Source organism: Platalea leucorodia (genome assembly GCF_965183815.1).
Source record: "Platalea leucorodia genome assembly, chromosome: 6".
NCBI lineage: Eukaryota > Metazoa > Chordata > Aves > Pelecaniformes > Threskiornithidae > Platalea > Platalea leucorodia.
Genome location: NC_138828.1, coordinates 50575669 through 50588212, shown reverse-complemented (window position 1 = coordinate 50588212; position 12544 = coordinate 50575669). Strand labels below are relative to the sequence as shown.

The 12544-nt window shown below is 39.4% G+C and overlaps 1 protein-coding gene across 1 annotated transcript; it reads left to right on the top strand.

The window, feature by feature from the left end:
- The first annotated feature begins 1603 nt into the window (after nt 1-1603).
- On the top strand, nt 1604-12397 carry CENPU (centromere protein U). The gene is made up of 12 exons (XM_082315746.1): nt 1604-1734; nt 1808-1952; nt 2942-3059; nt 4513-4618; nt 5509-5599; nt 6685-6757; nt 7807-7924; nt 8326-8404; nt 9356-9403; nt 10744-10805; nt 11373-11529; nt 12258-12397. The coding sequence occupies exons 2-12, from the start codon at nt 1902-1904 to the stop codon at nt 12393-12395; spliced, it is 1041 nt and encodes a 346-aa protein (XP_082171872.1). The 5' UTR covers nt 1604-1734; nt 1808-1901; the 3' UTR covers nt 12396-12397.
- The last annotated feature ends 147 nt before the right edge of the window (nt 12398-12544 follow it).

The window sequence follows — 12544 nt, the reverse complement described above, 5'->3', positions numbered from 1 at the left end:
CTTTACCTAACCATCAGAAACCATGCTGAAGACAAAAATAGTGTTCTTACCATCATCATAAACAACTTTTGAGTGAAATCTAGTGTTTCCTTAAACTCTTCTGCTGCTTTTGGGTGGTGGGGGTTGTCCTCCTCGTGCTGTCACCATTTCTCCCCTTCCCCCCTTATACCATGCATCTGGCTTTAATCAGCAGTATAATATGGAAGATCTTGTGGGCAGATTCATCAGACCATGGTAGATGAAGCATCACCACCAAGTTTAGAGCTGTCTTGCTGTTACTGTGAAATACTAAGCACACTTCTGTTCCTTTTCTTCCTTTTGAGTAATTTTGTATGTTCCTCTATACACTCCTTTCCTACTGAAGGAACCCTAAACCAATTTTTTGTCACCGTATTCAAATACATGTGTATGCTGCTTGGAAAGACACAGTGAAGTGTCACCACACCTCTTCTATGGGAGATGGCTGAGAGCTGGAGCAAAGGTTTATGTTCTTAACCCATCCCGTCAAAGAAAGCTTTCTGGAAGAGCCACCTCTCGCTACAGAAAGAAAGCTGTGCTGTATGTAGTCTGTACTACTGCTTGTGTTACCTTTGGCTCATGGACTGCTAAACGACCAGCAAACTCCAAGCAGAAAGAGACCGCTCCACTTTTAATCCTAAAGTGATATTTTACTGTGTTTTAGCTTATTTGGTTGGAAAGGCGGGGGGGGGCAGCAGCAGATCACTTGGAAGACCACCTTCACCTGTGGATGAAGAGGTGTGGTGTGAAAAGGGGCCCTCCAACTAGTAAGGCTGTTGTTGACAAAGGGCTAAGCCTCCTATTAACAACTAAATGGAGTGACTAAATGCCAGAGATCTGGAATTAGAAGTTCCTCCTTTTCTTTTTTTTTTTGGTACACTACTGTAGCATGTAATATTTTTGTATGTTTTGAATCTAACTGCTGTGAGTTTTGGATGCTAGATGTCAGGTTATTGTTACAGACATGGTCCTGCTCACTTGTTTTTTCTAGATAGGTAGGAAATCTGAGACAGGCCATGTTTTGGCCTGTTTTATGTACACAGTGTCGGTTCATGGAGAAGACCAGCCGGGGGGGTTTGTAATGTGGTTGGGGGGGGAGGAAATGGCCGGCAGAGCAACGGTCAGGTGAACACTGACATGCTAATGTGCTGCTGCCCAGCGCACAACTTGGATACGCCTGGGCACTGGGAAAAAAACCTCGGCCCTCCATCTTAAAATGATGCGTGAGCACTGGCGGCGGGCAGGCCCCTCCCGCAAGCGCCCTCTCCTTCCTCCCGCCCTGCGCCCCGCCGCTTTTCTCCCCTGCCTCCCCACCCAGGCCTCGGCGGGGCCCCGCCAGGCCCGGGGCGGCGGGAGGCCGGGGGCGGAGCGGGCCCTCTCAGGGCGCGGCCGCCTCCGCCGCCGTCCCGCTTCCCCTTCCGGCCCTGCGACCCTTCGGTCGCGCCTCCCCTTCCCGGTTTGAATCGCGGCGGGACGGCGGCGCCGGGCGGCGGCCGTTGGGCGCTGCGAGGGGGGGTCGCCGCCCGCCTTTTCTCCCCCCGGGGCGGCGGGCCGGGCCCTGCCCGCCCTCGGGGTCTCCCGCATGAGAGAAACAGCGGCTGCGAAGCAAAAGCGGAGGCGCGAATAGCGTTACGCGTTGTCTTGCTTCAGCTGCTTAACGTGCGCGCCTTGTCACTGACATAGGCGCCTCGTCAGGCGTTGGGCTGGCCTGGAAAAGTGAGTTTTACTGCTTTTAAAGTGAGCGGTGCATAATACGTTGAACTAACAAAGATTTCCCGCCCTCTCTCAGGTGTTGAGACAGAGGAAGCAGATTTGTATCGGGGACAATTTTTCAGTAACTCTACCCTCAGTTGTATATTTAGCAGTATATACTGAATAGCGTGATGTCCTCAAAGAAGAAAATGAAGAGAAATCATTCTGGAAATAAATCAAAGGTAAGTTTTGCTAGTTCGAGCAGAATTAAAGGGGCAGGTGTTTTGTTGCTTTACTGTGCTTTTGTGGCGTTGGGTGCGCAGGTGTTCGCCCCGGGCGTCGCTGGGAGCTGTGCCGGTGCGGCTTTGGCGTGCCGGGCTTTTCCCTTTTTCTGTTTTTCTTCTTTTAGGAGTAGTGCATCATCAGGCGAAACGGGCCTTTGACTTTCAAACAGGCAAAAGTTTGAGAACAGTGTTGTAAAATTGAAGAGAACAGCTTAAAGAGGAAATAGTCGATGTGTCTGTATTCGGTACCATAGCAAAACTTGTGAGGCGCTGCAAAGTGGTAGTAAAATTAAAAGCTTAGGATGTTGATGTTTTCTTCTTGTAATTCCCTTTCCATGCACACACACGCAAACCAGTGAGGAAATTTACTCCTGCACTTAGGGTGTGAATGAGGTGTTTACAAATATTTCATAAACTAGTGCCATTCTCTCCTACCCTTCTGCTTTGCAGAAGTGTCTGTGTAAATAAATAAATAACTTATAAATTCCACCTTTTATAAGAAGTTATGCACAGCTTTTCATTTTTTTAAAGTGCGAGTCATTAAATTGGATGAGGATGGACATTCATGTAATACAGAGATGAAAGAAGAAATATTTTAATGCCTGAAAAGAAAAAGGCCACAGATCATAGAAACCAGATAGATATTAAACTGTTGTAAGATTTCTAAGCTTAGACACTTAGTTTTATAAAATAAGACAAAGCTGATGCGATAGTATAGTATCAAATAGCAGAATATATCAGTTTTATACCATTGCTTCTCTTAGGAGGAAAAATAGATACCCTGAGGAAAAAACACGTTTCAAATGCTTTATATCATAACCTGGACCATATTGACTACTGAGCTAAATATATTTCTAGTCAAACATTTTTGAAATTCATTGTCATATTTAATCTGTTCTACACTGAAAAAGCTGGAGGAGCTACCTATTAATTTCATACCCATCCAGGAACACAAAGCCAACTCCCATCCGCGCTGGAAATTGCTTCCACTTGAGGAACCAGATGTCTCAAGGATATTGAAGGTAGCGGAAGCAAATCAACTTGAGGAACTTGACGATTCATTTGGTTAGTATCAACTTCAATGTCATTTAATGTATGATTTTCGTGAACAAACCATACGGGCAAAATATTTCAATGCTTACTTAGAAAAAGGTATTGTGTTTTTGCCAGAGAAAATTATGGGCAGGAGAGAGAGAGAGAGAGAGAGGGTTTTTTGAGTGGTGTTATTTTCTGTCACTTAGGAAGTAACAAGAATAATGCTGTAATGTGTGCAAGTAAAAGTTGATAGAAAAATACTGGCTAGTCAAGTTTCATATTCTGAATGGTAGAATTTCATGCAATATAACATTTCAATTGTGTAAAAGTTTACATTTTAAAAGGAAAGTTCGATATCTTAATTTATTCTCCATTAAATTACACAAATCATGAAGTGAAATTTTTTGCTATTGCAAGAGTATGCATGGCAGCAAACTTAGATGTTCACAGGGATGTTGTTCTACTTAAAAAGTAACATTGTAAAATCATGCTATTTTTGGTGAAGCATTAAAACTACTCTCATGCTGTGTATGGGACTTGTGCAATGAGGCCTCAGTATACTGGAAGAGGATCAATTTAGATGGAATATGTGCCTCTGTGTGAAGTTCTCTGTTATTAAATATATATAGCTCTTATATGTCAACATCAGTAAGAAAAACCTTTGAAAAACTGTAAGCTAGAAGTTGTAGAGAAAATGCTAAGAGCTTTTTTTCAGCTGTAATATTTATTACTCTAAGAAAATCGTGGAAATATACACCTAATTACTAGAAACAGCGTTGAAAATGAGCTATAAAGAACAATATAGCAAAAGGGTTGTCATAAGGGAAAGTGTGTAAAATGAAAAGCTCTTCTTTTCCTCACTTCTGTGGTATGTGTTAAAAACTATAAAAAAGATGCCACTAACAGTAATGTAAGCTAACACTAGATTTTTGTGGCCACGTGCTTGAAAAAAGAAATATACACTATGGAAGGCAGGCTAAAACCTTAAGGTTCTCAGAGTTTTAATCTATCCTGGTAGCTACCTTCAAGAATTCTGCATTTACAAACTTACTGTAGCAGCTGTGACTGTCTTCTTATAGCATCCAATAAAGCAGCTAAAAATCCATATTAAAAAAAAAAAGGTAAGTAGTTGTTTAAATGTATAGAAGATTGATGTATGCCATAGTAAAGAGAGACTTTAAATGAACTGTACAAAATGGTTTGCTTGCTATATGCCATATGTACGTGCTGAGCTTTCATGCACCTTTGGTTTCAGTTTGTAAAGAAATAGCAGGTGGATGAGTATACAAACTGTGAAGCTTTTCACTATATATCTTTTTCCTATTCCTCAAATAATACTTTTAATAAGACTTCCTTTTTATTAGTGAGCAAACCACAAAAATTCTAACTAAATGCTGAATGGCAGGCGGTGCTAGCATGTCCGTTCTGTTTGCCTGAACAGATGGGAACAATTTTCCTACGGCTTATTTTCTGTTCTTTACAGATCACCCTTTGCACAGTACTGCTGTGGATGCTTATGGAGAGGAACATTCACAAAACGAGTCACTTGGTCATGTTTCAGCTCCGCAAAGGAAAAGTACAGAAAGAAGGTCTGGTGCAAAAAATAATTGCCAGCATTTAATTTAATCTGTAGATTTTTAGATTAAATGGGGAAAATGTTCTGTTTGTCAGGTTTCCCTAGTTGCTTATTAAACAGGTGCTTTAACTTAAGATTTCCCAGATGAGAAACCAAAAGAATAAGTAAGACTGGGGAACGTAGAAAAGAAATGGGAGAATAAATCAGTGTTTGCCTTTTGTAAGCAGCACATCGATTTAAGTATTTACTGTTTTGTTTTTTTGGTTTTTTTTTCCAAATAAAAGACTTAAAAATATCTCTGTGAGATATTAATTAGTCCTCTAAATAATGGTGTCTTTAAAGTTAAAAAGTCGAAAAAATGAAAAATAGGTAAAAGCCAGTTAAACTATATGTAACAAAGAAAATTAATTTTAAAAGAATCTTTTCATGCAAGTTTTAGTATGTTTCTCATTTGTTAAATGAAATTTGGTTTAAATCTGAAATAGTTCTTATTTGAATGAAATAGCAAGACAATAATAGAGCTTGTATGAGAGCGTGTATTTTTTTGTTTTTTGATTTCTAACCCCACCCCGCCACCAAGAAAGCCGCCTTCTTTCCTGCTGAAATATCTTCAGTAATAATTTTGTTTCTGTTTCGAAGCTTCTCCTCAACAACATGGCTATCCCAGTGGTCCATTACTAATGGATTTCTAATTGTCGCAAGGGTTGCTGCTGAAGGATAAAGATTCTGTTCCCTTTATGTGCCACATGCAACTTTTTAAGCAGTTGATTTAGGAGACGCAAACCGAATGACATAGCAATACAAAATGTTCCCCAAAACCTAAGATTTTGTTGTTTGTATGGTTGAAGATGTTTTTTTCTTAGTGTGTAGTGGGTTTACATGTGCATATTTTTCTTTTCCTAGTAAAAAAGCGCATCATTCAAAAACATCTGATGGCGATGTTCAGAAATTCAGCACAGATGATCCTGAAGATGGACCCCTTAAGGAGAATGTGGTATAGAGAATGTTGCATGAGTTTATCAGTCAATTTAGTTTTAACTTACTTCATGCTGTGCCTGCATTAGAGAGGAGAGCAAGGCCTTTTGTTTGTTTCTTAGTACTTCCTAATTGTGTGTCAAATAATTAATCCTCAAAGTATTCCTGTGAGATGGCCGAGTGAAATGCTTAAAGCTACAGTCGTCACGTCAATGGGGAATATAATGGCCAGGGGTTCCGGTGTCCTGTAGCCCATTCTCTTGTTCACTGGGGAACATGTTCTTCTCTTAAGTATCTTCTTTATACCTGGAATATACATTCTTAAAGAATGGCATACTAAATGGAATACAAATCCCTCGTACTTGTTCAGTATTGAAGTAAGAATATATTTATGAATTGAACTTTTCGTTGATAAAATTAATTTTGAATATATATTAGACAAAAACCACTTGGTTTTGAATGAGTGTTTTTCCACACTTAGCCTGCAATTAGCGTAAAATGCTTTTGGTCCACTTCAGAGGAAGAGTTAACTGTCTGCAGACTTGAGGAAGTAGGCCTATGATAAAAGAAGCTATGCAGTAGTTTGCATAAAAGGTTTTTATATATTGAAATTCATTGGGATTGTTGAAAATCCTTTTGTAAAATTCAGTACAGAGCGGTAGTCTTTGATCAGTAAACTGCATGTATGCAGCACTCTCGTAGAATTACTACTTTGTGTTGGTGTCACAAAGTAGTCTAAGTAGAGAAAGAATTGGGGTAGAACGTGGGTGAAAAGGAAGGTAGGGAGGCACTGTTGGTCAGACAACTGTTAATACTGGGCAACGACTGTGCTGGACCGAGGGGCCCTATGCTCCTCAAAATGTCCTCCTGCTGCACGGCCAGTGCCTGACCTGTCGGTCGGTGCAGTCAGGCAGCTGCTCTCCCTCAGCGGTGTGATCGCTGTGCTGTGATTCTGGCAAAATAGCCCTAAGTAAATGTTACTGATGTTTCATCTGTGAAAAGCTGAAATACTTCAGTGTGTTCTGCCTAATTTCCATCTCTTAACATTTTTAAATAAGTAAACCTAGGGGTTTTTTTGAAGTTAATCTGCTTTTTATATCGCAGAAGGCTCTGAATACTACTCAATTCCAGGCAAAAAAGAAGCGGCCTTCAGAGAGGAACACATCAGAGCCTTCTGGTAAAGTAGACTTTTCAAAACTCCTGTATAATTTTTCCTTGTTCAAGATGAGTGCTTTTCCATAATGCAATGGTTGTCATTTCTGTATGTAGCAGCATACTGCTGCTAGAAATGGGAGGTTTTAGTTTCTAGGCACGCATTAGCAATGGTTAAATGGAGGAGCTGGTGTGCCACACAGCTCTGATCCCCATGGTTTGCATCCCTGGACTTGCTTATTATTCCCCTGGAGGGGTGAAGCATAGGCGTGCGTTATCCCTCGCACGCAGCCCGGTTCCCTGTGGAGGGAAGCCTGGGTCCGTGGGTATGGAGCTGTGAGACACTTTGGTGTGGAAGCCTGGAGCACTGGGCTGTGGGGCAGAGCTCGGGGCGCCCCTGACTGACAGCGCAGGCACAGCTGTCAGCATAAAGGCCTTTGAGATAGGGAGCTTCAAGACAGTGGCATTTTTTGGTATAGAGAAACTGTTTCTCAGGTGTCATCTTGCTTCCTTTGAACTGTACCCCATCACATTCAAGTACTAGACTTACATTTGGGAGTAAGAAGAAACACGGTTTAAGCTTTTGTGGGATTAGCTAATAACACTGTTGCAAAGTTGAAAGAAACATATTTGTATATAGCTTTTTCTGAAGCATATATGGTATTAATACAAAATGTATACAAATATGGTATAACAACTCGTGATTCTTTGATTAATGCAGGTTGCCCAAAGTCACACTAGTAGTTTTTACAGCACAAACGGCTATATCTACAGTACACTGCAGTTTATCAGTTAGTGTAATAACGCCTTCCTGGACTTGTTTGAACTGATGAAGAATAAGGAATAAGTTGTATATAATTGATCATCCGAATTCTAAAGTGTTCCCAGATAAGTCTATCATAGTTACTCAGCAAAAGACAGATGAAATAATTCATATTTCCCTCTTCTCAAGTTTCACATTAAAATATTCATAACTTTTAGATGGTTATTTCAATGGTGGGCACAGTAACTTTTCTGTTATTGCAGAACAGGTACCTGCATTGTACAATGCTTATCTTTATTCTGTTGTTTCAGTGGATAGCCCATGTTCTGTAGAGGTTTGGTGTCCCAAAGAGCTGAAGAGATCTTCCAGAGATATTACAGAACTGGATGTTGTTCTGGCTGAATTTGAGAAGATAGCAGCAAATTACAGGTAAATATTCTGCTTTCCTATGGCTGAATACTCAAAGTTTTAAAAAAAGATTACCTGCGGTTTTGTTAATGGGCTGTCCTTTAGGGAATGCAGTATTGCATGGTTACATTCTGATGTTATTTTAATGATTATTAGGTTTCCGTGATACAATTTTTTTTTTTTGTATGTGACCTTGCGTTGGTCTCCAGGAATTTGGTTATTTTTCCAAACATAAGAACAACACAGCTGATGTTTTTCAATGCAGAAATTAAGCTATTGCTGGTACATGAAAGATCCACAGTTGCCTGTGCTACCAGCTGCTTAACATGGGGTTTTATTCATTACTCAAAGGAATGTTTTTGGATGAGATTTCTCCTTTACTAAACCAAAGGGGTTGTGTTCTGTCCCTCTGACTTCTCCAGACAAAGCATAGAATCAAACGTTTGCAGAAAAGCTATCGATGGCTTCTGTTCTGCTTTCAAGGACCAAATCACCGATCTTGTAAGTACACCATAAATAAAATCAGTTTTGTGGTAGTGATTATAGAGCTGTATATTACATTGTAGTCAAAATGCCTACGGTTTTAAATTGTCCTGTACACATTTATTTTATGATACTTTAAATTTTCTAATCTCTTGTCAGGATAAATAATATGAAAGCAGTTTGTTGTGTGCAGCCTCTCTGCTGGCTTTCATGAGAATTGTCTTTAGACACGACACTGCTGTCATGCAAGTATGTTGCAAAATTGTCAGCTTTTGAGAATAGGGAAACGTTAATATTTGTCATATCTAAAGCATTAGGTAGCGAAACTGGAGAGCTGCGTAATTGGAATGAGCAGTTACGTCACTGTTTTAAAAGCTCACGGACTAGAGTTTTAAAAGGTCAATGATTTAATCTTTAGACCGCATCTCAGTGACTCTTGTGCAGAGGCCTCTAACATAGTTCAGGGAAAATCATCCTTCTTTAATTAACAGTTTCAACCTAACTGTAAAAAGCTTATTCACTTGGAAGACTAAGATTTCTTCTCACTAATTACGATGAGTAAAATAAACTCTGAACTTTGTTGGAGTTGTGGCAAGTACAATGGATAAGTACTAAAACTATAGTTCTAAGTGATTCATTAGAATGGGCAAGTTTTAAAATGACTAGATTTATACATTTTATATAAAGTTCTAGAAAAATTAAGCCAGGTAGTATTACACTAATTGGTCCAAGGAGTATTACTTGCACTAACTGGTGCAAGATAACTAATTTTGTGCAACAGTCTTCCTCTGGCATGAGGAAAGAATTGATACACAACTGATACACTTGTGATCTTCCTTTGAACCAGTGTTGTTTTTTTTAAATAGCTTTTTGTGTTACTCCAAAGTAATTCTTGCAACCATGTTTTTAGGAGGATAGAGATGAAATCAAGATCCATAGTCCATCTGTAATTCTTCTTTTCCTCTGTAGATAGTGGAAGTCCAGGAATTAAAGAATATGAAGAAAAAAAATGCTAAGGTAAATACATATATATCACTAGATTGTACAGCGTACAGAGGTGGGCATTGAAATTTCAAGAAGTTGACTAGAAGAAATAAAATAATTCACAAAAAAGTGTAGGGTACTACAGAATCAACTGCACAAATAGAGGATGGGGAACCACCAGAGTATTTTTGGAAAAGATCTGAGTAAATATGATGGATTGCAGACTCCATACGGACACTGCTGTAAAAAGAAGGAATGCACATGAGGATGTGTAGGTATCCATGCACGTGAATTACTCTTTTAATGAGCACTGCTAAGGCCTCTGGAGAGCCAATTCAATATTGAGAGCTAACCTTCAAGAAACAGAGATGAATATAAAATCTAGGAGAGTAGCAAAGATGGTGACCTGTGAGGACAGAATTGGATCGCTTAGTCTAGAGGAGAGGAGTCTAAGGAAGCTGCTTTCCTTAAATATATGCAAGGTTTTTGTTCAGAGGAAGGCAGTTCCTCTGTTCATTCAGAGCACGTAGTAATTGACTGAAAATGCAAGTGGGGAGTGTCGACAGGAGGAGGAACTAGTGTAAGGGCAGAAAGACGTTGCAGCGGTTTCATCAGGAGAGAGGTGAATGCCCTACAGCAGAGATATTTAAGAGCAGGTTAGGCACTGTCTGCCAGAGGCTTTCTGCCCATATTTACCTCTTCCGCAAACTTTTTGATGACAAAATAGCTTTTAACAAAGTCAACAGAAAGTTTATTCTGGGAAGTAGCAGTTAATGTGCTAAAGTCTTGTTAATGTGAGGTGATATGGTAAGCTACTCTGCATGTAAAATGAAAATTTTAATACACATCTAGCATTTGCAGCCACTCACAGTTATCCTTATTTTGCCTCTTACACACTTGTTTAAAATCAGATTTGTAGTTGTTAAATTTAAATTTATGATTAGTCGTTTGTTTTTTTCTTTAATTGAATGTTGTATTGAAGAAAGCTTAATTATTCTTAGTTCCTTAGTTATGGCAATCATACTGAGCATACATTCGTATTAGTCTGCATTTTTAAAACAGAAACAAAAACCTACTAGAGTTCGTCATGTTTGAGTTCAAAATGTCCCAAACTCCTTTTGTATGCTTGCAAATCCAGTGTTCCTCAAGAGAAATTTTGGGTGGAGATGAGAGTTTGACATTTTAAAGAGCTTTAAAGTGTTTAAAATACAAATGTAAAACGTGGCAGTTTATAAGGTCTGGTATCTTGGAATCTTCTGCACCCAGAATCAGAAGCATAAAACCTCAAAGAAAAAAAAGCCAATGAAATTTGAGTTGTTTGCCTTTGAAGTCACAGAAACTGTTTCAAAGACTTTCCTCGCCATTTGTTTCAGGTAATAACAGACATTAAAAAGAAAAGGCAGCGACTGTTGCAACTCAGAGAAGAGCTGATTGGGTATGTTTCTAATGAGGCACAATAATAGCCTGAAGAACTTGCTGTCTTCACATTTTTTATTTGTTGTGTTTTAATCTTTTGATCATCTTAAGAAAGCTTTTTTGCTGCAACACTGTTAAATGAAAATGGCTGTTGGAGTTCAGTTTTTGGAGTGCTAATTTAACGGATTGAGCCCTCCAGTTTACGCAGGCAGAGGCGTATCTAGTTTGTACATCCTGAGTGTGCTTCAGCATAAGCGCCGAACACCTCAGCCAGCAGGCAGGTGTCTGCAGAAGCGGAACGCTGGGCTTTCAGAAACTTCACTTGAAAAATGTAGGTGCTTAAGAGAGAGAGGCTATTTTGTCAGACTCAAAAGTGAGATGTGGAAAAAAGTTTGGGGTTTTTTTTGTGGATTTGGACCTGTTTAAATAATATGCTAGTTATTCTAATTAAACAGTATGTTATACTAACCTATGCTTTGTACTTCTGACCAACCTTTCCCTTAAGTCTTCTTCAGAGGAAATACGTTCGTAGTTACTCATGAAATAAATGTGCAGGTATAGTCATCAAAGCCTTCATCTTTTTCAGAGCTGAACCACAGCTGACACAACTACAAAGAGAATATGCTGAGATACAGGAAAGAAAATCTTCCTTGAGGCAGGCAACTGAATTACTTACTGATTTAAAGGAGCTACAGCAAGACTGTTTGGACTATAGAGAAGAAAAGCCAAAAGAAAAAGTGGTAGTAAGTACATATTTTGCCTGTGTTTCTGAACTGTTGTGGATCTGCCCCTCCCCCCCCCCCCCCCTTTTCTTTTCCTGGACTGATGGGCATTTCTACTCGTGTTTAACTTACATTGAATAGCAGTATTTTGTTAATTGTCTTTGTGGAAGCAAATTGAGAATCATTGCTGTAGCTGTACTGCAGTATCTCACTCAGGTTTTTTGGTCTCATGTTAGAAACTAAAGTACTTCAGAGAGGATTCTGCTACCTCGCTGTCTATGTCGAGGAATTCAAAGGACATAGAAGCGTAACGATTGTCCTCAGGTCTAACATTTTTTTATAGAAAGTGAAGAAAGATTAACAGTGAGAAACAAGCAGTCAATTTCTTTGGTTGCTATCATTCAAAGGCAGGGAAAGCTCTGGTACTCACGTGTCTGTTCTGTAAGGCATTTGGCGCTAAGAACAGCACTCGTATTTCATGACCAGATGAACTCATGTAGTCTTAGAACTCCTGCCCCTTTTACCGTGGCTCGTGGCCTGGTGTGGTGTTTTCTGTTGACAATGCTACACCCCTGCCACGTGTAAGGAAATCCCGTCATCATTTCAGAAGACTCTCTAATGTTGGCTCTTCTTCACTTTTAAAATTCACATTGCATCATTTCAGATAGAGAAAAAATAAATACAGATATGTAAGTGATTTTTCCAAGAGTTAAAAATGTTGCCATGTAACTTTATTTCCTTAACAACAGTATGGAATTTCCAGCCTACCTGCTCTTCTGGTGGAGTCGCGGAGAATTCTAGGAGCAGAAAGACACTTTCAGAATATCAATATGAAACTGGAAGAGGCTCTGGCTGTACAAAGAGGGAAGTTATCAAAAAAACATTAAGTGTTTTTAATAGACTTTTTGACATTCGTTAGGAACAATTATTAGAATGGTCAGTGCTTAAAGCTTGTTTAATCCTTGTTGCTGCATTTTGCTTCAATGTTTAGAAGAAGTCAGTGACTTAACCAGCAATTGTATCTTTCTGTTGTCAA

Excerpts from the sequence above, each read along its gene's own strand:
- CENPU (XM_082315746.1), top strand. The coding sequence starts at position 1,902 with ATGTCCTCAAAGAAGAAAATGAAGAGAAATCATTCTGGAAATAAATCA. Across the intron at positions 3,060-4,512 it reads GGAACTTGACGATTCATTTG|ATCACCCTTTGCACAGTACT; the intron begins GTTAGTATCAAC and ends TGTTCTTTACAG. Across the intron at positions 4,619-5,508 it reads AGGAAAAGTACAGAAAGAAG|TAAAAAAGCGCATCATTCAA; the intron begins GTCTGGTGCAAA and ends TTCTTTTCCTAG.